Here is a 22058-nt window from a genome sequence, read left to right as displayed (position 1 = left end):
GGGAGGGTCATTCCTGTACACGAGGACTCGGCCATCATCAACCATTCCATGTCTGGGTCCTTTACCCATCTCCTCACTCTTTCGGCCGTGGCTGCCCAGTGATAGTATTGCAAGTTCGGGAGGGCCAGGCCTCCCATGTTTCTTCTCCATTGTAGTACTGTTTTAGGGATTTTTGAATTCTTGCCCCTCCGCACAAACGATGTTAGGTTAGGTGGGTTGACCATGATCAATGGACCGGATTATGGGACTAGGATGGGGAGTCTGCCTCTGTGAGTGCTTTTTCTGAGGGTCAGTGCAGACTTGAAGAAGCAAATGGCCTCCTTCTGCACTATAGAGATTCTACGTCATCTATGTTATTTTAATTCGACTCTGCTGTTAGTGTGTTTTGTAATATTTTGGGGTATGCGCCCTGCATTGTTATTCTTCTGTTTTTATATAATTTTACCCTCTTTCCCCGCTCACTATGTTAACCTGTTAACTGATCTGGCATTTCATCTAGAGGCTCTGGTCGCTCAAATATCCTGCTCTGAATTAATTCTGCAATGTATTGCTTGTATTTATGCGGAAGTATCAGTTGTTCTACACTGTACCCATTTTCCAGCAATATTTCTGTTATTCTGTTGCATTCATTATTTTAAAAATGGTAAAAAAACATGACAAAGGAAATATTAAAAATCTGTCCAACTCATCCTTGAATATATTCAGTGACCCAAAGACTCCACTGATCCCTGTGGAAGAGAATGCCATAGACTAATAGCCTTTTGAGGGAAGAGATGACTGGAAATATATAAAGCCGATCATAGAATTTACAGTGCAGAAGGAGGCCATTCGGCCCATCGAGTCTGTACCGGCTCTTGGGAAGAGCACCCCACCCAAGGTCAACACCTCCACCCTATCCCCATAACCCATTAACCCCACCCAACACTAAGGGCAATTTTGGACACAAAGGGCATTTATCATGGCCAATCCACCTAACCTGCACATCTTTGGACTGTGGGAGGAAACCGGAGCACCTGGAGGAAACCCACGCACACACGGGGAGGATGTGCAGACTCCGCAGAGACAGTGACCCAAGCCGGAATCGAACCTGGGACCCTGGAGCTGTGAAGCAATTGTGCTATCCACAATGCTACCGTGCTGCCCACTTTTTTTTAAGAAATAAGAACAAATAGCGACAGTACAATATTATACAACCAGAAATAATAGTAAATGTACTTTATTACAGACCATAAATAATATATCTAATTTAAAACTACTAGACATATCTCTAACTGATATTAATTTACTGTCCCATTAAATAGCAGCCATCTCCTGGAGAAACCAGCCCTTTAATTGTGATAAAAGAAAATTACTGTGGGTGCTGGCATCTGAAACGAAAGAGAAAATGCTGGAAAATCTCAGCAGGTCTGGCAGCATCTGGAGGGTGAGAAAAGAGCTGACGTTTCGAGTTCGATGACTCTTTGTCCAAAGCTTTGTCAAAGAGTCATCGGACTTGAAACGTCAGCTTTTTTCTCCCTACAGATGCTGCCAGACCTGAAGAGATTTTCCAGCATTTTCTCTTCCTTTAATTGTGAACATCAGGAAAGAGACCATCCTTTTATTTATTAATTATTTTTTTAAAAAAATGCATTTTATTCAAACTTGTATCAAAGTAGGTTACAGCAAATAAACACCCCGGGAAACATTCTTCCCAACAATCAACTATACGGTTTGTACAGATTTTTCTCCTTTTTCATTCCCCCCACACGACGAACGGCTCCTCAAACATGGTCACAAACATCCCCCACCTTTTCTCAAACTCCCCTGCTGCAACCTTAACTCAGACTTTCTCTTCTCTAACCGCAGTAAGTCGTGCAGGTCACCCAACCGCGCTGCTACCCCCGGTGGCGAGAGACCATCCTTTTAGCCAGACAAATAAATGTGTCAAGCTGAGGGAGCAAAGGGTGTCAATGTCTTTGAGAGAGAGAGACCTGGGCCAAGCTTTCCAGAGTCTGCACTCTCCCTGGATTCACTTCCTTTCCCTTCAGTTGCTGCAAGTGACCAATTGAAGGTGAGAATGAGAAAAGAAATGGAAAGGGGGAGAAAAGAAAGTGTTTTACTCACAGATGTTGGAGAAAGGAGTTTTTTTCCTTCACTTCCGCTGTGACATCACAATGGGGCACTGCCCGAATCAGCCAATAGGAATTACTCTTCCGCGCTGTCGTCACCGGGTTCCAGTGCGCAGGCGCGGCGCTCCCCGCCCCCACCCGTTGTTTCGTCCGCCCCTTGAATAAGGGGGGAAATAAACCGGCAACAGAACCTCCTCGAGACAAGGTTTCCAGGCAACCGGCTGACGGCCAGAGCGAGAAGCCAATCGGTGATCTCCCCCTGCCCACGACTGCGCATGTCCAAGGGAGAGGGGAGGCTGTGCATGTGCAACGGGTAGCCCGCCTTCTGACCTTTTACCTGAGGTATTAACCAATGGCAAGAGTTGGAGGACCAGAAGGATGGTCCTCCTGCTAATCAGCTCGGGCTTTGTGTGACTGCTCGATTGAACTTCACAAGGATGCAAACCTCCTCCCGTCTCCAACAACTGTGAGTAAAACATTTTCTTTTCTCCCCCTTTCCATTTCGTTTCTCATTCTGACCTTCAATTGGTCACTTGCAGCAACTGAAGGGAAAGGAAGTGAATCCAGGGAGGGTGCAGACTCTGCAAAGCTTGGCCCAGGTCTCTGTCTCTCTCTCCATTAAAGACATTGACATCCTTTGCTCCCTCAGCTTGACACATTTATTTGTCGAGATCTTCTCAGAAGCCCAAATACGACATTCATGAACCCTGCCGCTGCCCAGCTTGTAATATAATTAGGAGCCAATTTAGCTCAGCTGGTTAGTGATGCAGAGCGAGGTCAGACTGGTCCTCCCTCATGATTGTCAGATGGAGGGCAGCACGGTAGTGCAGTGATTAGCACTGCTGCCTCACGGCGCCGAGGTCCCAGGTTTCATCGTGGCTCTGGGTCACTGTCCGTGTGGAGTTTGCACATTCTCCCCATGTTTGTGTGGGTTTCACCCCCACAACCCAAAGATATGCAGGGGAGGTGGATTGTCCAAGCTAAATTGTCCCTAAATTAGAAAAAATGAAATAGGTACTCAAAATTTAAAAAAGAAATTGATTGTTGGAAGGATGCCCTCCAGCTTTCTCACCAAAACTTTAGACAGCAGTTTCAAGTCAACAGATTGACTGATAAGAGACACGCTCCCTCGATCCTTGTCCGCTTCAGAATCAAACAGACATAAGCCTCAGAAAGAGTCAATGGCAGCATACTTGAGTCAAAGTGATAATACATACCCACAAATAGTTCCAACAGTAAACCTCAAATCCCATGTAAACCCCACACCCACAGCCATGTGGTCCCAGCGCTTTACCTGGCTGAAGCTCCTTCATGGTCTTTGACATCGCTTCCCTAGAAAGAGTAGCATTAAGAGCCTCACACTGGTTTTCTGAGGCCTCCGGAAGATTCAAGGAAAATAAATAATGCTCCACACTGCCAATACATCACCAGACTGCTCAGACTTGTATAATCCTGCATAGAATTCCCGAAATTCCTGTTTATTTCCTCCGTCTTCGTGACCCTTTTCCCTTTGCCAAGCCGCACAGAGAAATCCGCTCCAAAGTTGGCCTTTGTATTCGCTCGGGTTACTCCCAAACTCGTACAACTTATGCCTCGCAAACTTTCAACTGTTCTCAACCTGCTGAGTAAATAGGGAGTCTTGCTGCGTTAACCTCCTTCAGCAATAGCTTACTCGGGCCTCCTTATAATTCTCCTCGGCCTTCACCAAACAAACCTCCAGACGGCGCTGGTTCTCCAACACCTGCACCTCTTATTTGCAGTGTAAGAAGTATTCACCCCCCCCCCCCCCCCCCCCCCCCCCCGGCGATGAGTGAAAACATCGCTCAGTGTCTTATTAACCCATGTCCACAAAATCCTCAGTTCGGCACCAGCCCTTCTCTCTTGGCGAAGTCCATCGCATCCTCGGGCTCCTCAAAGCAATGGTGCCGTCCCTCGTGTGTGATCCACAGGCGAGCCGGATACAGCAGCCGAAACTTCACCTGCTTCTTAAACAGAATCTCTTTGACTTGCCTGTAGCCTGCCCTTCTTCTGGCCACCTCCACGCTCAGGTCCTGGTAGATGCGCATGACACTGTTATTCCAATGGCAGCTCCGCGTGCGCTTAGCCCACTGTAGCACCCGCTCCTTGTCCAGGAACCTGTGAAACCGGGCCACCATCACTCGGGGGAGGGGGGGGGGCACCTCTCGCGGCTGCCTCGCCAGCGCCCTGTCCACCTCCACCGGGCGCGGGAAGACATCATCTCCCAACAGCTTCTGGAACATGCCCGCCACCGTCTCCCTCAGCCCCCTCCGGGAGACCAACGATTCTCAAACTCTGCTGATGGGACCTATTTTCCAGGACCTCTACCTTCTCCAGAAGCCTTTTTTGTTGGTCCTTCAGCCTCTCCATCTCCGCTTCCACCACCGTTTTGGTTATCCTCCTGCTCCTCCAGCGCCTTTTCCAACTTCTGGATCGTACGATCCTGGGCATCCAGCCTATGCTCAAGCCCTCGATGTCCTTCTGAATCAGGTCTAAACTGTTGCGCTGCAAAACAGTAAAGCCCTCTTGAATGACCTTCAACAGATGCTCCGTTGTTGGCTGGGCTGTCTGCACCGCGGTCCGGACGTCGGCCATATTGTCCTCAGCAGCAGCTTGTACACTGCCCTTGTTTGCCCACTTCTTCAACTGTTTGCGATTCTTTCTGCTTCTTAATTCCATACACCTGTGTCTGGAGTCAGTGCCTGAGTGCCTATGCCTTCCGAACTAGCACTCAAAAGTACAAAAAAGTCAGGGAAAAAGTCCGACTGGATTGAGAGCCACCAAGTGTGCGACTTACTCCTCCTTAGCCGCCACCGGAACTTCCACCTAACCATTTTGGACACTAAGGGCAATTTATCATGGTCAATCCTCCTAACCTGCACATCTTTGCACTGTGGGAGGAAACTGGAGCACCCGTACGAAACCTACGCTGACACGGGGAGAACATGCAGATTTCCACAGACAGTGACCGAAGCCGGAATCGAACCTGGGACCCTGGAGATGTGAAGCAACGGTGCTAACCACTGGGCTACCAGGCTGCCCATCTAGAATGCCTGAAAGACGTGCGTTTGGTGAATTGAACATTCTGAATTCTCCTTCTGTGTACCCTAACGGGCGCCGAATGTGGTGACTAGGGGAGTTTCACAGTAACTTCATTGCAGTGTTTTTTTTAAAATATAGATTACCCAATTCATCTTTTAAAATTAAGGGGCAATTTAGCGTGTTCAATCCACCTACCCTGCACAACTGTGGGTTGTGTGGACAAAACCCAGGCAAACACAGAGAGAATGTGCAAACTCCACACGGACAGTGACCCCGATCCAGAATCTAACCTGGGACCTTGGCGCCGTGAGGCGGCAGAGCTAACCACTGCGTCACCGTACCGCCCCATTGCAGTGTTAATGTAAGCCGACTTGTGACAATAATAAAGATTATTATTTAAAAATTTTAGGGTACCCAATTCATTTTTTTCCCCAATTAAGGGGCAATTTTGCATGGCCAATCCACCTAGTTTGCACATCTTTTTGGTTGTGGGGACAAAACCATCACAAACACGGGGAGAATGTGCAAACTCCACACAGTGTCCGAAAGCCGGAATCAAATCTGGGACCTCGGTGCTGTGAGGCCGCAGTGCTAACCCACTGCGCCACTGTGCTGCCCCCGATTATTATTAAGAGGGAGTAGCCTCTCCAACTCTACTTTACCTTTCCATTTCTTTTCTCATTCTGAGGGGACTTTGGTGACTTGCAGCAACTGAAGCGAAAGGAAGTTTGTATGTTGCACACATTTTGAGTTTGGTATTATAGACATATTCCTGTCTGGCAGCCTGCATGGAGATTTTCAGGCCTCTGTCCAGGACAGGAAGCAGTGAGCATGGATCTGTGAATCAGCCTGAAGCAGCACCTTTCGAGATTTGGGAGGATTAGAGAAGATAAATATTACATACTGTAGAGTGAGAATGGAGGGAGAGTGTGTTGGGTGGAAATTTACAGCTTTTGGAGAATGAGAAAGGAAAGAATGTTTTATAGAAACTAGAATTGTCTGTTCTCAACTTGCATCTTACAGGATATTAGATGAAGATTTGCAGAAAAAAACAAACATCACTTCAGGATTTGGAAGAGTCACTTGGTTTATCGGGACCTGAATACGGTACACGTGACAATAAACAAATCCAATCCAATCCGGAGAACCATCACAGCAAGACACCTCTGGGGTTAAGGGTTGCCAGTCAGGCAAAGGAACACAATGGCAGTAAACACAGGAATGAAGAATCACATTGGGCTGGTTCCAGGAGAATTGAGTGACAATTTCTGCAACGTGACCATGGAGTGTGATTATTGATCGTGTTAAAGTAAAAGTAAGAAGTCTCACAACACCACGTTAAAAGTCCAACAGGTTTGTTTCGAATCACTAACTTTCAGAGCACAGCTCCTTCCTCAGGTGAATGAAGAGGTGGGTTCCAGAAACATATAGATAGATAAAGTCAATGATGCAAGACGATACTGTTGAATGAGAGTCTTTGCAGGTAATTAAGTCTTTACAGGTCCAGACAGAGCAACTGGAGAGAGGGATAATCACAGGTTAAAGAGATGTGAATTGTCTCAAGCCAGGAGAGTCGATAGGATTTTGCAACCCAACAATGCAGAATCGCCAAGCAGAAACTTATAGCGAGGTTCCGCACACATGAGTACAGCCTCAACCAAGACCTTGGATTCATGTCGCATTACATTCACCCCCCACCATCTGGCCTGGGCTTGCGAAATCCTACCAACTGTCCTGGCTTGAGACAATTCACACCTCTTTAACCTGCTCCATCTGGACCTGTAAAGTACATTTATTATTATTTCTAGTCTTTTAATATTGTACTGCAACCATGTTATATATTTTCAGTAATCTCTTATCTCAGAGGGTTGTTAATCTCTGGAATTTGTTTCACCCAGGGTCCAGTGGAGTCTGGGAGTCATTGAATATATTCAAGAATAAGCTAGACAGAATTATTTGTTTTATTATACGTGCCCAGTCTTTTTTTCAATTAAGGGTCCCTCTCCCTTGGACATGTGCAGTTCCAGACCACCCACCCATCTGGGATAAAGCAGTTTCTCCAGCATGGGAGGATTGTGGGAGCTGCGTCCGCCATTACTTGTCCGGAGCAGTCTCCAACCTCCTGAGACTCGGATGAAAAGTGAGGGGGTGGACATTGACACCAACCTGACACAAAGTATATGTGGGTAGTCACTGGATTTGATTGTGACCCCCCCCTCCCTCCCTCCCTCGCCAAAACATAATTTTTTCATTTAAGGTACCCAATTCATGTTTTTTCCAATTAAGGGCCAATTTAGAATGGCCAATCCACCAACCCTGCACATCTTTGGGCTGTGGGGATGAGACCCACACAGACACGGAGAGACTGTGCAAACTCCAAACGCAGTGTCCTGGGGCCGGGATTGAACCTGGGTCCTTGGCGCCGTGAAGTTAGACAGAATTCTGATTGACGAGGGAGTTGAGGGGCACGGGGAACAGGTAGGAAAATGGACTGAAAGTTAAGATGAGGAGCGAATTCTTCACTCCAGGATGTGGTGAAGCTTTGGAATTCTCTGCTCCAGAGGACTGTGGAGCCTCAAGTCATCAAGTATTTTCCAGATCGAGTTGATAGGTTTCGAGATGTTGAAGTCACTAAGGGAAATGGTGCTGAGCTAGATCGGCCATTGAGCTTATTACAGGGTTGAGCAAATTCAATGGGCCAAATGGTCAACTGCAGTGCCTATTTGTACTGGAAGCTCATTGGCGCATTCACACTTGGCTGAGACCATTCAGCTGCTCTCTTTGTGGGAAAGGATTCAGTCAGTCATTCACCCTGCAGACACACCAGTGAGTTCACACTGGGGAGAGACCGTTCACCTGCTTTCGGTGTGGGAATGGATTCACTCAATTATCCAGCCTGCAGAGGCACCAGTGGGTTCACACTGGGGAGGCCATTCATCTGCTCTCACTGTGGGAAGGGATTCTGTGAATCATCCACACTGCGGAGGCACCAGCGAGTTCACGCTGGGGAGAAGCCGTTCACCTGCTCTCAGTGTGAGAAGGGATTCTGTGCTTTCTCGAACTTGCTGAGACACCAACATGGTCACAATTGATTACAGGGGTTGGATTCTGTTGTTATTGTTTCTGCTCTCAATTACATCCAGGACTGCATTGTGTTCATTCTGTCAGTTGGTCAATGGGGAGGGTCGGAGGGTTTCTTTCTGCTGGACTGGCCTTCTCATGACTGATGCTCTTGAGCCTTGTGGCAAATTTCATAAGGATCACAGAGTGAAAGGGTGTTTGGAAGGTAGATGACAGATAGTTCCTGTTTCTGTTTGGAACCCCAATGCATGCAGTTCAGATGAAGATAGGCTATGGTGGTTACATGGTTCTGTCTCAGAAGGAAACTGTCAAGCTATGAGGGGCAAGTTGATTGGGAACATACAATAAAATGTGTAATGAAACACAGGCAATCGCATTTAAGGAATTATCACATATTTACATAAAATATAGATTCCTTTAAGAAACAAAAATCCAACAGGAAAAGTGACGCAACCGTGACTATCAAGAAACATTAAAGATTCCATTAGGTCAAAGGAAGAGGCTCATTGATAGATTACAGATTTATTGCTTCACTGATTTATTGGTACCTTGAAGAATCAATGCAGTATAATTCTTAAATTCAGTATACATACAGGCAGAAATTGTTTCAGATAAAAATATGAGAATTGCTGTACAGCAACTTAATATGTGTCAGAATCTAACACAGTTTCAAGAAAAGTTGCATAAAAGCCCTCGTCATGAATAAAACATTGTTCTACAAATACATCTAGCAATGAAAACGTATCGCAGCCTCAGCAACAGAAACATTTACAAAATGTAGCAAAGCCTTAGCAACAAGCAAGGTTAATGCAGAACGCCTTATCTTCAGAGGATTGGTACACGTGGCGGGAGCATGTAGACATTTAATTAACTTGATAGACATTAATGAATCTTCAGTAAAGACCAATGCCTGGATAACAAATCATGCTCCAAGTGACAGAGTTTTCTGATTAAATCAGGAAGCCTCAGCTGAGAATTTGAAACCAATAAGGGGTTAGACCATTGATAAGAATTTCTTTAAGAATAGTTTCATGACTAAAGTTTGTTCTATATTCATGCTTTAAGAAATTCTGAACCATCTATTGATTTCCTAATATTTTCTTATTTCATAGAATTAACAGTGCAGAAGGAGTCCATTCGGCCCATCGAGTCTGCACCGGCTCTTGGAAAGAGCACCCTACCCAAGGTCAACACCTTCACCCTATCCCCATAATCCAGTAACCCCACCCAACACTAAGGGCAATTTTGGACACTAAGGGCAATTTATCCTGGCCAATCCACCTAACCTGCACATCTTTGGACTGTGGGAGGAAACCGGAGCATCCGAAGGAAACCCACGCAGACACGGGGAGGATGTGCAGACTCCGCACAGACAGTGGCCCAAGCCGGAATTGAACCTGGGACCCTGGAGCGGCGAAGCAATTGTGCTATCCACAATGCTACCGTGTTTCCCCAATGTTTTTGTTTAACTCTCTTTGTTATGTTTTGACGTATTATTTGATCTGAATTTTGAATTATTTTTATGTAAGAGAATTGAGGTGGATAATTAGCAATAAAGTTGTATTTTTGGACACCTCCAATCAACCAGATCTTGGGCTCATTTTTGAAGATAAAATAAGAGATCTTATCACTCATATAGTTGCCAAAATAAGTGTAACCCTGAGGATTGGAAACTTGTTTTAGTATTTACAAAGGAGGATCAAGAAACTCATAAAGAGAAAATAGAAGACGAGAGCAAACTGGCTAGAAACATAAAAAAACGATTGGAAAAGTTCCTATAAAATGTGAAAAGGAAAAGATTCGCAAAGACCAATGTGGGTCCATTCCAGGCAGAGACAGAAGGGTTTATGATGGGGAATAAGGAAATTTCAGCGAAACTAAACAATGTGTGTCTGTCTTCACAGAGGAAGATACAGAAATTGTCCTAAAACACTAGAGAACCAAGGGACCAGTGAGCACGAGGAACTGAAAGAGATTAGTATTAGTGAGAAAGTAATACTGGAGAAATTAATGTGGTTGAAAGTTAATAAATCCCCAAAAGCTGATGCTCTCCATCCCAGAGTGTTGAAAGAGGCGGCTGGAGAGATAGTGGGTACATTGGTGATCATCTTTCAAAATTCTATAGATTCTGGAATGGTTCCTGCAGATTGGAAGGTAGTAAATGTAACCACACTATTTAAGGAGTGAGAGAGAAAACGGGGAACCACAGACCCATTAGCTTGACATCAGTTGGAGGTAAAATGCTACAATCTATTATATAGGATGTGATAACATACAAATTAGGAGCTGGAGTAGGCCACTCGGCCCCTCGAGCCTGCTCCACCATTTAATAAGTTGATCTGATTGTAACCTCAATTCCACATTCCCCCCGATAACCATTCACCCCCTTGCTTATCAAGAATCTATTCAACTCATTCTTCAAAATATTCAAAGACTCTGCTTCCACTGCCCTTTGAGGAAGAGAGTTCCAAAGACTCCCAACTCTGAGAGAAAAAAGTTCTCCTCTGCCTTAAATAGGCAAGTTGTTACTTTTAAAGTGACTCCAATTTCTAGATTCTCCCACAAGAGGAAACATCCTTTCCACATCCACCCTGTCAAGGCCCCTCAGGATCTGATACGGTTCAATCAAGTCACCTAAACTCCATCGGACACAAGCCCAGCCCGTCCAATCATTCCTCATAAGACCAGCCTCCAATTCCAGGTACGAGTCCAGTAAACCTTCTCTGAACTGCTTCCAACACATTTACATCCTTCCTTAAATGAGAGCAAGACTATACACAGTGCTCCAGATGTGGACTCATCAATGTCCTGTATAACTGAAGCACAACCTCCCTACTTTTGTATTCAATTCCCTTTTTGTGATTCATGCTCTTGGACACCCAGATACCTCGGAGTCTCAGAGCTCTACAATCTCTCACTATTCAGATCAGAAACTGTTTTATTCTTCTGGCAACATGGACAATTTCTCATTTTCTCACATTATTCTCCATTTGGCAGATCTTTTCCCACTCACATAACCTACCTCTATCCTTTGTAGTCTCCTTATGTCCTCTTCACAGTTTACTTTCCTACCGATCTTTATACCATTGGAGCATCAGAGCAGGAGTTGGCCATTCAGCCCATCGATCCTGCGCCGCCATTCAATGCGATCATGGCTGATCATCCATTTCATGGTAGCACACTGGTTAGCACAGTTGCTTCACAGCTCCCGGGTCCCAGGTCCGATTCCCGGCTTGGGTTACTATCTGTGCGGAGTTTGCACTTTCTCCAGGTGTCTGAGTGGGTTTCCTCCCACAGTCCAAAGATGTGCAGGTTAGGTGAATTGGCCATGCTAAAATGCCCTTAATGTCCAAAAAGGTTGGGTGGGGTTACTGGGTTACGGCGATAGGGTGGGGGTGTGGACTTTGGTCGGGTGCTCTTTCCAAGGGCCGGTGCAGACTCAATGGGCCAAATGGCCTCCTTCTGCCCTGTAAATACTATGATCCTATGATTCAATGTCTTTTTCCCCACACTATCTCCATATCCATATGGGTTATTGATATTTAGAAATCTGTCAGTTGCGTGGCACGGTTGCCCAGTGGTTAGCACTGTTGCCTCACGGCACCAAGAACCTGCGTTCGATCCTGGCCCTGGGTCACTGTCCATGTGGAGTTTGCACATTCTCCTAGTGCCTTGTGGGTCTCAGATCCACAACCGAACTTGATGTGCAGCATTGGTGAATTGGCCACGCTCCACTGCCCCTTAATTAGAAGAAAATAATTTATTAAACAAAAAAAAAAGAAATCTGTCAGTCTCTGCTTGAAACACACTCAGTGACTGAGCTTCCACAGCCCTCTGGGGTAGAGAATTCCAAAGATTCACAACCCGAGGAGTAAAGAAATGTCTCCTCAGAGACCCGTCCTAAGTGGCTTCTCCCTTAGTTTGAAATTGTGTCCCCTGGTTCCAGACTCTCCAACCAGGGGAAACCTCTCACCTGCACCCACCCTGTCTATTCCTTTGTGGATTTTGTAAGTTTCAATGAAATCCCCTCTCATTCCTTGGAACTCTAGAGAAAAGAGGCCTAGTTTCCCCAATCTGTTTTCATAGGACAGTCCTGCCATACCCGGGACAAGTCTGGTCAAACTTTGTTGCTGTTCCTCTGTGGCAATACCTTTCCTAAGTAAAACTGCACACATTACTCCAGCTGTGGTCTAAGCATTTCATAATGATCGATGTCATTGAGGCACGTTGCCTGGTTCTTCTTTGGCACCGGTATGATGGTGGTCTTCTTGAAGCAGGTGGGAACCTCAGAACGGAGGAGGGAAAGGTTGAGGATGTCCGCACATGATCTGGGTGCATGGCAGGGACTCCCGTCAGGACCTGTCGCTTTCCGAGGCTTCACTTTCAAGAAGGCCAATCTGACTTTGGAGGCTGTGACGGTGGGCATGGGCGTGTCCAAGGCTGCTGGGGCAGATGACAAAGGTTTGTTGGTTTCCTGCTCGAAATAAGCATAGAATGCATTGCGTTTGTTGGGAAGGGGAAGCACTGTTGCTAAAGATTCTACTCGGCTTTGCTTTTTAGCGCATTATGTTGTTTACGCCTTGCCACAATCGATGAGAGTCCATGATTCTCGCTTAGTCTGGACAACTCTTCTGTTGTCTCTTGGTATCCCTGTTGGCTTTGCAGAGGTTGTACCTAGATTTTTTTGTACAGGTCAGGGTTGCCTGACTTGAACGCCTCAGACCAGTCGGGAGTGAATCTCCCGATTAAGCCATGGTTTCTGGTTGGGTAACGTACGTACTACCTTCTTTGACACACAATCTTCTACACACTTGCTGATGAAGCCTGTGATGGTGCTGGCATACTCGTTTCGGCTAACTGCCGAGTTCTTGAATATGGACCAGTCACGTAGGAGCTCTTTTGCCTCAGACCAGCATTTGCACAACCTTCTTAACCGGATTTTCCCGTTCAAGTTTCTGCTTGTACGCCGAGAGAAGGAGCGCCATCTTGTGGTCCGATTTTCCGAAGTGCGGTCAGGGGATGGATCATCAGGCGCCCTTGATGTTTGTGTGGCAATGGTCAAGGATGTTGGGGCCCCTGTCAGGACAGGAGATGTGTTGGTGGAATTTTGGCAGTACACACTTGAGGTTGGCCTGGTTAAAGTCCCCGGCCACGATGAACAAGGCCGCCAGGTATTCTGTTTCATTGTTATTTATAGCGGTTACAATTCATCAAGCGCCTTCTTCACTTCCGCCTGGGGTGGGATGTAGACCGCCGTGATGATGGCAGAAGTGAACTCCATGGAAGGCCGTATGGATGGCACTTCACAGTCAGGTATTCCAGGTCCAGGGATCAGTAGTTCCCCAGGGTCGCCACATCCGAGCACCAGGTGTTGACGAGGAGACAAATCCCTCCACCCACTCCAGGTTCAGTCCTGGATGTGATTAACAGCAGGAATAACAGCAGAATCTAACCCATCATCACTTGTGAACCCTTTGGTGTCTCAGCGTGTTGGACGACTGAGTGAATCCCTCCCCAGTGAGAGCAGGTGAATGGCTTCTTTCCAGTGTGAACTCGCTGATGTCTCCGCAATGTGGATGATGTTTGAAACCTCTTTGTCGCAGTGAGAGGAGCTGAGCGGTCTCTCCTCAGTGTGAATGCACTGGTGTTCCATCAGTACCCAAGAGCTTTGAAACCCACTCCCACAGTCGGAGCATTTAAAAGGGTCTCTCATTGGTGTGAGTGACGTTGTGGCTCAGCAAGTGATGACCGAGTGAATCTTTTCCCAGTCGGCGAGGTGAACGGGCTCTCCCCAGTGTGACCTCGCTGGTGTCTCCGCAAGTTGGATGAGGTACTAAAGCTCTTTGTGCAATGAGAGCAGCTGAACGGTCTCTCCTCAGAGTGAAAGCGCTGGTGGGACATCAGTAGCTGAGAGCTTTTGAAACCCCTCTTGCAGTCAGAGCATTTAAAGGGCCTGCTCTTGGTGTGATTGACATTGTGTTTCAGCAGGTGGGATGAATGAGCAAATCCCTTATCACACACAGTGCAGATGAACGGCTTCTCCCCGGTGTGAACTCTCTGGTGACTCTGCAGGTCGGACAACTGAAAGAATCCCTTCCCACAGTCAGAGCAGGTGAATGGCATCTTCCCGGTGTGAACTCGTTCGTGCCTCCGCAGGTGGCCAATGTTAGTGAATCCCTTTTCACACTGAGAGCAGGTGAATGGCCTCTCCCCAGTGTGAACTCGTTCGTGTTGCCGCAGGTGGCCAATGTTAGTGAATCTCTTTTCACACTGAGAGCAGGTGAAAGGCCTCTCCCCAGTGTGAACTCGTTCGTGCCTCCGCAGGTGGCCAATGTTAGTGAATCTCTTTTCACACTGAGAGCAGGTGAAAGGCCTCTCTCCAGTGTGAACTCGTTCGTGTTTCCGCAGGTTGCCAATACAATTGAATCTCTTTTCACACTGAGAGCAGGTGAAAGGCCTCTCTCCAGTGTGAACTCGTTCGTGTCTCCGCAGGTGGCCAATGTTAGTGAATCCCTTTTCACACTGAGAGCAGGTGAATGGCCTCTCCCCAGTGTGAACTCGTTCGTGTTGCCGCAGGCTGCCAATGACATTGAATCTCTTTTCACACTGAGAGCAGGTGAAAGGCCTCTCTCCAGTGTGAACTCGTTCGTGTTTCCGCAGGTTGCCAATATAATTGAATCTCTTTTCACACTGAGGGCAGGTGAAAGGCCTCTCCCCAGTGTGAACTCGTTCGTGTTGCCGCAGGTTGCCAATGTTAGTGAATCCCTTTTCACACTGAGGGCAGGTGAAAGGCCTCTCTCCAGTGTGAACTCGTTCGTGTGTCCGCAGGCTGCTAATGTCAGTGAATCCCTTTTCACACTGAGGGCAGGTGAAAGGCCTCTCTCCAGTGTGAACTCGTTCGTGTTTCCGCAGGTTGCCCATTTCAGTGAATCCCTTTTCACACTGAGAGCAGGTGAAAGGCCTCTCTCCAGTGTGACTGCGTTGATGACTTTCCAGCTCGCACGGGGCTCTGAATCCCTTCCCACAATCCTCACATTTCCATGGTTTCTCCATGGTCCGGGTGATCTTGCGTCTCACCACGTTGGATGATCAGTTGAAGACTCGGCCACACACAGAACACATGTACAGTCTCTCCCTTCTGTGAATGGTGTAGTATTTGTTCAGGCTGTGTCACTGGTTAAAGTTCTTTCCACAGTCAGTGCTCTGTAACAGTCTCACACGGGTGTGTGTGTGTGTCTCAGTGCTTTTCCAGACACACTGATGTTTAAAATCTCTTGAAGCAGACAGAATAGACAAACATTTCTCCTACTAGATTCAAAGGCCAATGATCCCAAGAATTGAGTGACTCAGTCAGTTCTTGACGTGATATTTAGTTTGAGAGCTCGGCCTCAAACTCCTCTTGTTCGAACTTCCTGCAAACAGATTTTACAACAGTAATCATTGTTAGTACAGGATAGAAACTCAGAACAGACAATTCTAGTTTCTATCGAACATTCTTTCCTCTCTCTTTCCCTGAAATGCTCTAAATCTCAATCCCACACACTCTCCCTCCATTCTCACTCTGCTGTATCTAATATTCCCCCTCCCAATTCTCCTGAAGGTGCCGATTCAGGCTGATTGACAAATCCAAGCTCACTGCTTCCTGCCCTGGACAGAGAGACCTATATTCACTTACTTTCCCTCCCAATTTTCCTGAAGGTGCTGATCAACAAATCTAAACTCACTAAAACCTGTACAAGAGTAGAGAATCTCCATATAAATACATTTACTGATTAGAGATAGGGAAATTCTGAGGAAGAACTTTATTTAGTCATGGAGTGGTCATGACAGGGAACTCACTGCCCACAAGCGTTGTGGAAGTCGAGATGATCAATAATTCAAAATAATATATGAAGAAAATAAGCTTTCAGGGGAACAGGGATATCGAGGGGGAATGGCACTGACTGGATTGCTGTACAGAGAGTCGGCATTGACTTGAGTTCCCAAATGGATTCCATAAGTGCTGCAATGACTGTATCACTGGAAATATATAATGTAGGTAGAACTAATAATACATGTATTTCATTACAGAACCATCAATAATATATCTAATACATTCTATATAACACTAGATATATCTCTGTGCAATATAACATTTTTTTAAATTCATTTACGGGATGTGGGAGTCGCTGGTTCAGCCAGCATTTATTGCCCATCCCTAGTTGCCCTTCAGAAGGTGGTGATGAGTTGCCTTCTTGAACCGCTGCAGTCCTTGAGTTGTAGGTACATCCCCTGTGCTGTCAGGGAAGGAGTTCCAGGATGTCGCCCCAGCAACAATGAAGGAAGGGCGATATATTTCCAAGTCTGTCTGGTGAGTGACTTGGAGGTGAACCTCCAGGTAGTGGGGGTCTCAACTATCTGCTGCTCTTGTCCTCCTAGATAGTAGTGGTTGTGGGTTTGGAAGGTGCTGTCGGAGGAAGCTTGGTGAGTTACTGCAGTGTATCTTGTAGATGGTATACACGGCTGCCACTGTTCGTCGGTGGTGGAGTGTTTGAATATTCATGGAATGGGGAGCAGTCAAGTGGGCTGCTTTGTTCTGGATGGTGTAGAGCAGCATGTTGGAGCTGCACTCAACCAGGCAAGTCGTGATTATTCTGTTACATGCCTGACTTGTGCCTTGTAGATGGTGGAGAGGCTTTGGGGGTCAGGAGGTGCGTTAGCCGCTGTAGCCTTTGGCCTGCCCTGGTGGCCACCATATGAATATGGCTAGTCCAGTTCAGTTTCTGATCAATGATAACCCTCAGGATGTTGGTTGTGGAGGATTCACTAATGCTAATGTCAAGGGGCGGTGGTTAGATCCTCCTTGGTAGGAGATGGTCGTTGCCTGGCACTTGTGTAGCACAAATGTGATTTGCCACTTATCAGCCAACATCTGGATACTGTGCAGGACATGCTGCATTTGGACATGGACTGCTTCATTATCTGGAGTCATGAATGGTGCTAAAGATTGTGCAGTCATCCACAAACATCCCCACTTCTGGCCTTATGATGAAAGGTAGGTCATTGATGAAGCAGCTAAAGATGGTTGGGCCTAGGAGTGTGCCCTGAGGAACTCCTGCAGCTGAGATGATTGACCTCCAACCACTACAACCATCTTTTTTTGTGCCAGGTATGACTCCAACCAGCGGAGAGTTTCCCCCGATTCCCACTGACTCCAGTTTAGCTGGGGCTCCTTGATGCCATAGTCGGTCAAATGCTGCCCTGATACCAAGGGCAGTCACTCTCACCTCTGGCATTCACCTCTTTTGTCCATGATTGAACCAAGGCTGGAATGAGGACAGGAGCTGAGTGACCCTGGTGGAACCCAAACTGAGCGTCCGTGAGCAGGTTTTGCTGAGTAAGTACCACTTGATAGCGCTGTTAATGACCCCTTCCATCACTTTGCTGATGGTGGAGAGTATTCCGACAGGAAAGTAATTGGTTTGGTTTGTCCTGTTTACTGTTCCCTTTAATGTCAGCCATCTCCTGGGGAAACCAGCCCTTTAAATGTGAACATTAGGAAAGAGACCATCATTTTAGCCAGACAAATAAATGTGTCAAGCTGAGGGAGCAAAGGATGTCAATGTCTTTCAGAGAGAGAGACCTGGGCCAAGCTTTTCAGAGTCTGCACCCTCCCTGGATTGACTTCCTTTCCCTTCAGTTGCTGCAAGTGACCAATTGAAGGTGAGAATGAGACAAGAAATGGACAGGGGGAGAAAAGAAAGTGTTTTACTCACAGATGTTGGAGACAGGAGGACATTTCAGTCTGTGTGAAGCCCAATCTCCTTTCACATAAAGCCCGCGCTGATTGGAGGACCAGCGTCCTTCCGGTCCTAACTCTATCCATTAGCCAACACCTCACAGGAAGGTCAGGGGCTGGGCTTTCCTCCACACATGCGCAGCTTCCCCTCACCCTTGGACATGCGCAGTACCTGATCACCCGCCCGTGCGGCGGATAGAGCGGGTTCCCCAGCGCGGGGGATTGTGGGAGCTAAGGCCGACACTGTCCAAACTCCTGGGGTGAAAAGTGGAGGAGGCTTGGGCGGTTGTGTGCGAGCTTGGTGTCCGCCCCCGGGCCGATTCGAAAGGCAGGCCGCCTCTGGGAGCTTCCTGGATGGGGTGAAACAGCAACTCGGCGCCCATTGTTCCTGGTCCCTGAGGGAAGGGGAGAAGACCGGTTTCGGAGTACTGAGACCAGTCGTGTTTCAAGTCAGCGGTTGAGCTGCGGAGACGCTGCTTCGGACTGCGAGGTTTACTGTCGGCGGTTTTGAGTTCGCCCAATGGAGGACGAAGGAATGGAGGAAGGATGGCAGCTGGATTGGCTGCTGGAAGCGGCGGGTCGGAACCGGGAGTGGATACCCGATGGGCGGCCCGCGGCCTGCAGCCCGGGGTGGGTTGCTGCCGTTCCTGGGGTCTCCGGGGGTTCGGCCCCCCTGGACGCCCTGTGGGCGGTTGGGACTGACTCTGGGACTTTCCTCCCCGTTGTCGACTGTTGCCAACATTGGAGTGACTCTGGCTGCTGCCATTGGAGGACTTTGAGGACATGTTGTTCCTCGTGAAATTTCGGCAAGAGCGCCGGTGCTGTGTTATGGAACTTGCAAAATTAATGGACTTTTTCTGCAGACTTTTTCTATGTATAATGAGGGATTTGCTTTCTTGTTTTCCTTGCTTTTGTTTTATTTAGTAGCCTATAACATTTAACACATTTCGGTCCTCCGGAATGGTATTTAGTAATTGTGGTGGAACGCTGGTTAGTGCAGAACTGCTCTCCCTCCGAATGGTCCTGTGCCCTCGGGCGGGTCCAGGAGAGGGGAACCCTCTCTCCTCCGCCGCGCCCGGGTCTGGCTCTCCGGGGGGTCTGTGCTCTCAGCCAAGGGGGGGCCTTTCCCCCGGGGTGTCGGCGGCAGGGCGGGGCGAACGGGGGTGGGTGAGCAGGGATTAGTGTTCGGTGATGGATTCTACCCCGTTAAACCATTTCTGGGGTAAATTAAGGCCTGGTGCCTGGTGATTGGGTTTTGATATGATACTGTTAAAAAGAATTGAGGCCCTGTGGGTCATATTTGTAACTGGAGCGGCCGTATTGTATCGGGGCCTTGTGCCTCGCGACTGCTTGTCTTTTGTGTTTAGAGTCGTTACCTTGAAACGTGCCTGTGTCGTGTGTTGTACTTTTGGGTTTTATTTCTCTTTTCTTTACTTTATTTTGGAGTGGTCGTATGGTTTCGGGGCCTTGTGCCTCGCGACTGCTTGTGTATGTGTTTAGAGGTTGATGCCTCGATGTAATTGTGCTTTGTGTCTCCTTGTTTCTTTTTACTTTTAAAACAGTCGTTTGGTTTCATGGCCTTGTGCCTTACGACTGTTCGAGTTATGAACCTGTTTGATTGTTACCTGAACTACACGTAGGGCCTGTGCCTTGCGGCTGGTTGTGATAAATGACTGGTTAATTGGTATTTGGAAATGTATCTCGGCCCTGCGCTTTGCAGCTGTTTGTGTTCAATGACTGTTACAACGTTGTCGTGAAATGTAATTGGGCCTGGCGCCTCACAGCTGTTTTGTGGTCAGTGATCGTTTAATCGTTAATGTGAAGTGTAATTGGGCCTTGTGCCTTGCAGCTGTTTCGTGTTCAGTGACTGTTGAATCGTTAATGTGAAGTGTAATTGGGCCTTGTGCCCTGTAAATGAGTCTGTGTTGAAAATTGTGACGACATTAAAAGAGGTACTCCCAGATGTTGGAGACACAGGAGGATGTTTCAGTCTGTGTGAAGCCCAATCTCCTTTCACATAAAGCCCGCGCTGATTGGAGGACCAGCGTCCTTCCGGTCCTAACTCTATCCATTAGCCAACACCTCACAGGAAGGTCAGGGCTGGGCTTTCCTCCACACATGTGCAGCTTCCCCTCACCCTTGGACATGCGCAGTACCTGATCACCTGCCCGTGCGGCGGATAGAGCGGGTTCCCCAGCGTGGGGGATTGTGGGAGCTACGCCGACACTGTCCAAACTCCTGGGGTGAAAAGTGGAGGAGGCTTGGGCGGTTGTGTGCGAGCTTGGTGTCCGCCCCCGGGCCGATTCGAAAGGCAGGCCGCCTCTGGGAGCTTCCTGGATGGGGTGAAACAGCAACTCGGCGCCCATTGCTCCTGGTCCCCGAGGGAAGGGGAGAAGACCGGTTTCGGAGTACTGCGACCACTCGTGTTTCAAGTCAGCGTTTGAGCTGCGGAGACGCTGCTTCGGACTGCGAGGTTTGCTGTCGGCGGGTTTGAGTTCGCCCAATGGAGGACGAAGGAATGGAGGAAGGATGGCAGCTGGATAGGCTGCTGGAAGCGGCGGGTCGGAACCGGGAGTGGATACCCGATGGGCGGCCCGCAGCCTGCAGCCCGGGGTGGGTTGCTGCCGTTCCTGGGGTCTCCGGGGGTTCGGCCCCCCCTGGACGCCCTGTGGGCGGTTGGGACTGACTCTGGGACTTTCTTCCCTGTTGTCGACTGTTGCCAACATTGGAGCGACTCTGGCCGCTGCCATTGGAGGACTTTGAGGACATGTTGTTCCTTGTGAAATTTCGGCTGGAGCGCTGGGGTCATGATGTGGAACGTGCAAAATTAATGGACTCTTTTTTTTATGGACTTTTCTATGAGTACTAAGGGATTTTGTTTTCATGTTTTCTTTGCCTTCGTTTTCTTTAGCAGCCTATGACATTCAACTCATTTCGGGTTTCCTTGAAATGGTAATTAGTAATTGTGGTGGAACGCTAGTTGGTGCGAAACTGCTCTCCCTCCTAATGGTCCCGAGCCTTTGGGCGGGGTCCAGGAGGGAGGAACCCTCTCTCCTCCGCCGCGCCCGGGTCTGGCTCTCCGGTGGTCTGTGCTCTTAGCGAGGAGGGGCCTTTCCCCCGGGGTGTCGGCTGCAGGGCGGGGTGAACGGGGGTGGGTGAGCGGGGATTAGTGTTCGGTGATTGATTCTATCCTGTTAAATCTTTTCTGGGGTGAATTGAGGCCTGGTGCCTGATGATTGGGTTTGATATGACACTGTTAAAATGTATCGAGGCCCTGTGGGTCATACTTGTTGCCGAAGCGGCCGTATTGTATCGGGGCCTTGTGCCTCGCGACTGCTTGTCTTATGTGATTAGAGGTCGTCACCTCGAAATGTACTTGTGTCTTGTGGTTTTTTTGTTCCTTTTTTCTTTGGAATGGTCGTTTGGTTTCGAGGCCTTGTGCCTCACGACTGTTCGTGTGATGCGACTGTTCGATTGTTACTTGAACTATGTGTAGGGCCTGTGCCTTGTGGCTGGTTGTGATAAGTGACTGGTTAATTGGTATCTGGAAACGTATTTCGGCCCTGTGCCTTGCAGCTATTTGTGTTCAATGACTGTTCCAACGTTATTGTGAAATGTAATTGGGCCTTGTGCCTTGCAGCTGTTTTGTGTTAAGTGACTGTTTAATCATCAATTTGACGTGTGTTTAATCGTCAATTTGAAGTGTAATGAGGCCTGGAGCCTTGTAAATTGGTTTCTGTAATAATTGTGACGACAATAAAAGAGTTACTCACAGATGTTGGAGACAGGAGGAAGGTTCAGTCTGTGACGTCCAAGCTCCATTCACACAAAGCCCGCGCGGATTGCCTTGGAGGACCAGAGTCCTTCCGGTCATCCAACCCTTCCCATTGGTCAACGCCTCAGCAGGAAGGTCAAGGGTGAGCTTTCCCTCGCACATGCGCAATCTCTGCTCTCCCTCAGACATGCTCAGTCCCGGGGTGGGGAGAGGGGAATCACCGAGAGACTTCTTGTTCTGGCCGCAGCCGGTTGCC

At 47.9% G+C, this 22058-nt stretch overlaps 1 protein-coding gene and 2 long non-coding RNA genes across 3 annotated transcripts in view; 1 reads left to right on the top strand and 2 right to left on the bottom strand.

Annotated features, from left to right (window-relative positions):
- Positions 1-22058, bottom strand: part of LOC140422408 (uncharacterized) — a 176229-nt gene that overhangs the window by 10531 nt on the left and 143640 nt on the right. The gene's annotated exons all lie outside the window — the stretch shown is intronic.
- LOC140422402 (uncharacterized) lies at positions 2281-9829 on the top strand. Its single transcript, XR_011947429.1, has 3 exons — positions 2281-2574; positions 6192-6521; positions 9362-9829. It is a non-coding gene; the product is annotated as an uncharacterized lncRNA (long non-coding RNA).
- LOC140422374 (uncharacterized) lies at positions 8756-21956 on the bottom strand. Its single transcript, XM_072507388.1, has 2 exons — positions 21801-21956; positions 8756-15661 (listed from the first exon to the last, which is right to left on the bottom strand). The coding sequence occupies exon 2, from the start codon at positions 15300-15302 to the stop codon at positions 13959-13961; it is 1344 nt and encodes a 447-aa protein (XP_072363489.1). The 5' UTR covers positions 15303-15661; positions 21801-21956; the 3' UTR covers positions 8756-13958.

This window comes from Scyliorhinus torazame, chromosome 5, assembly GCF_047496885.1.
Source record: "Scyliorhinus torazame isolate Kashiwa2021f chromosome 5, sScyTor2.1, whole genome shotgun sequence".
NCBI classification, from domain to species: domain Eukaryota; kingdom Metazoa; phylum Chordata; class Chondrichthyes; order Carcharhiniformes; family Scyliorhinidae; genus Scyliorhinus; species Scyliorhinus torazame.
This window is presented reverse-complemented; position numbering and strand designations above follow the sequence as displayed.

Coding starts and splice junctions, on each gene's coding strand:
- LOC140422374 (XM_072507388.1), bottom strand. CDS start 15,302: ATGGAGAAACCATGGAAATGTGAGGATTGTGGGAAGGGATTCAGAGCC.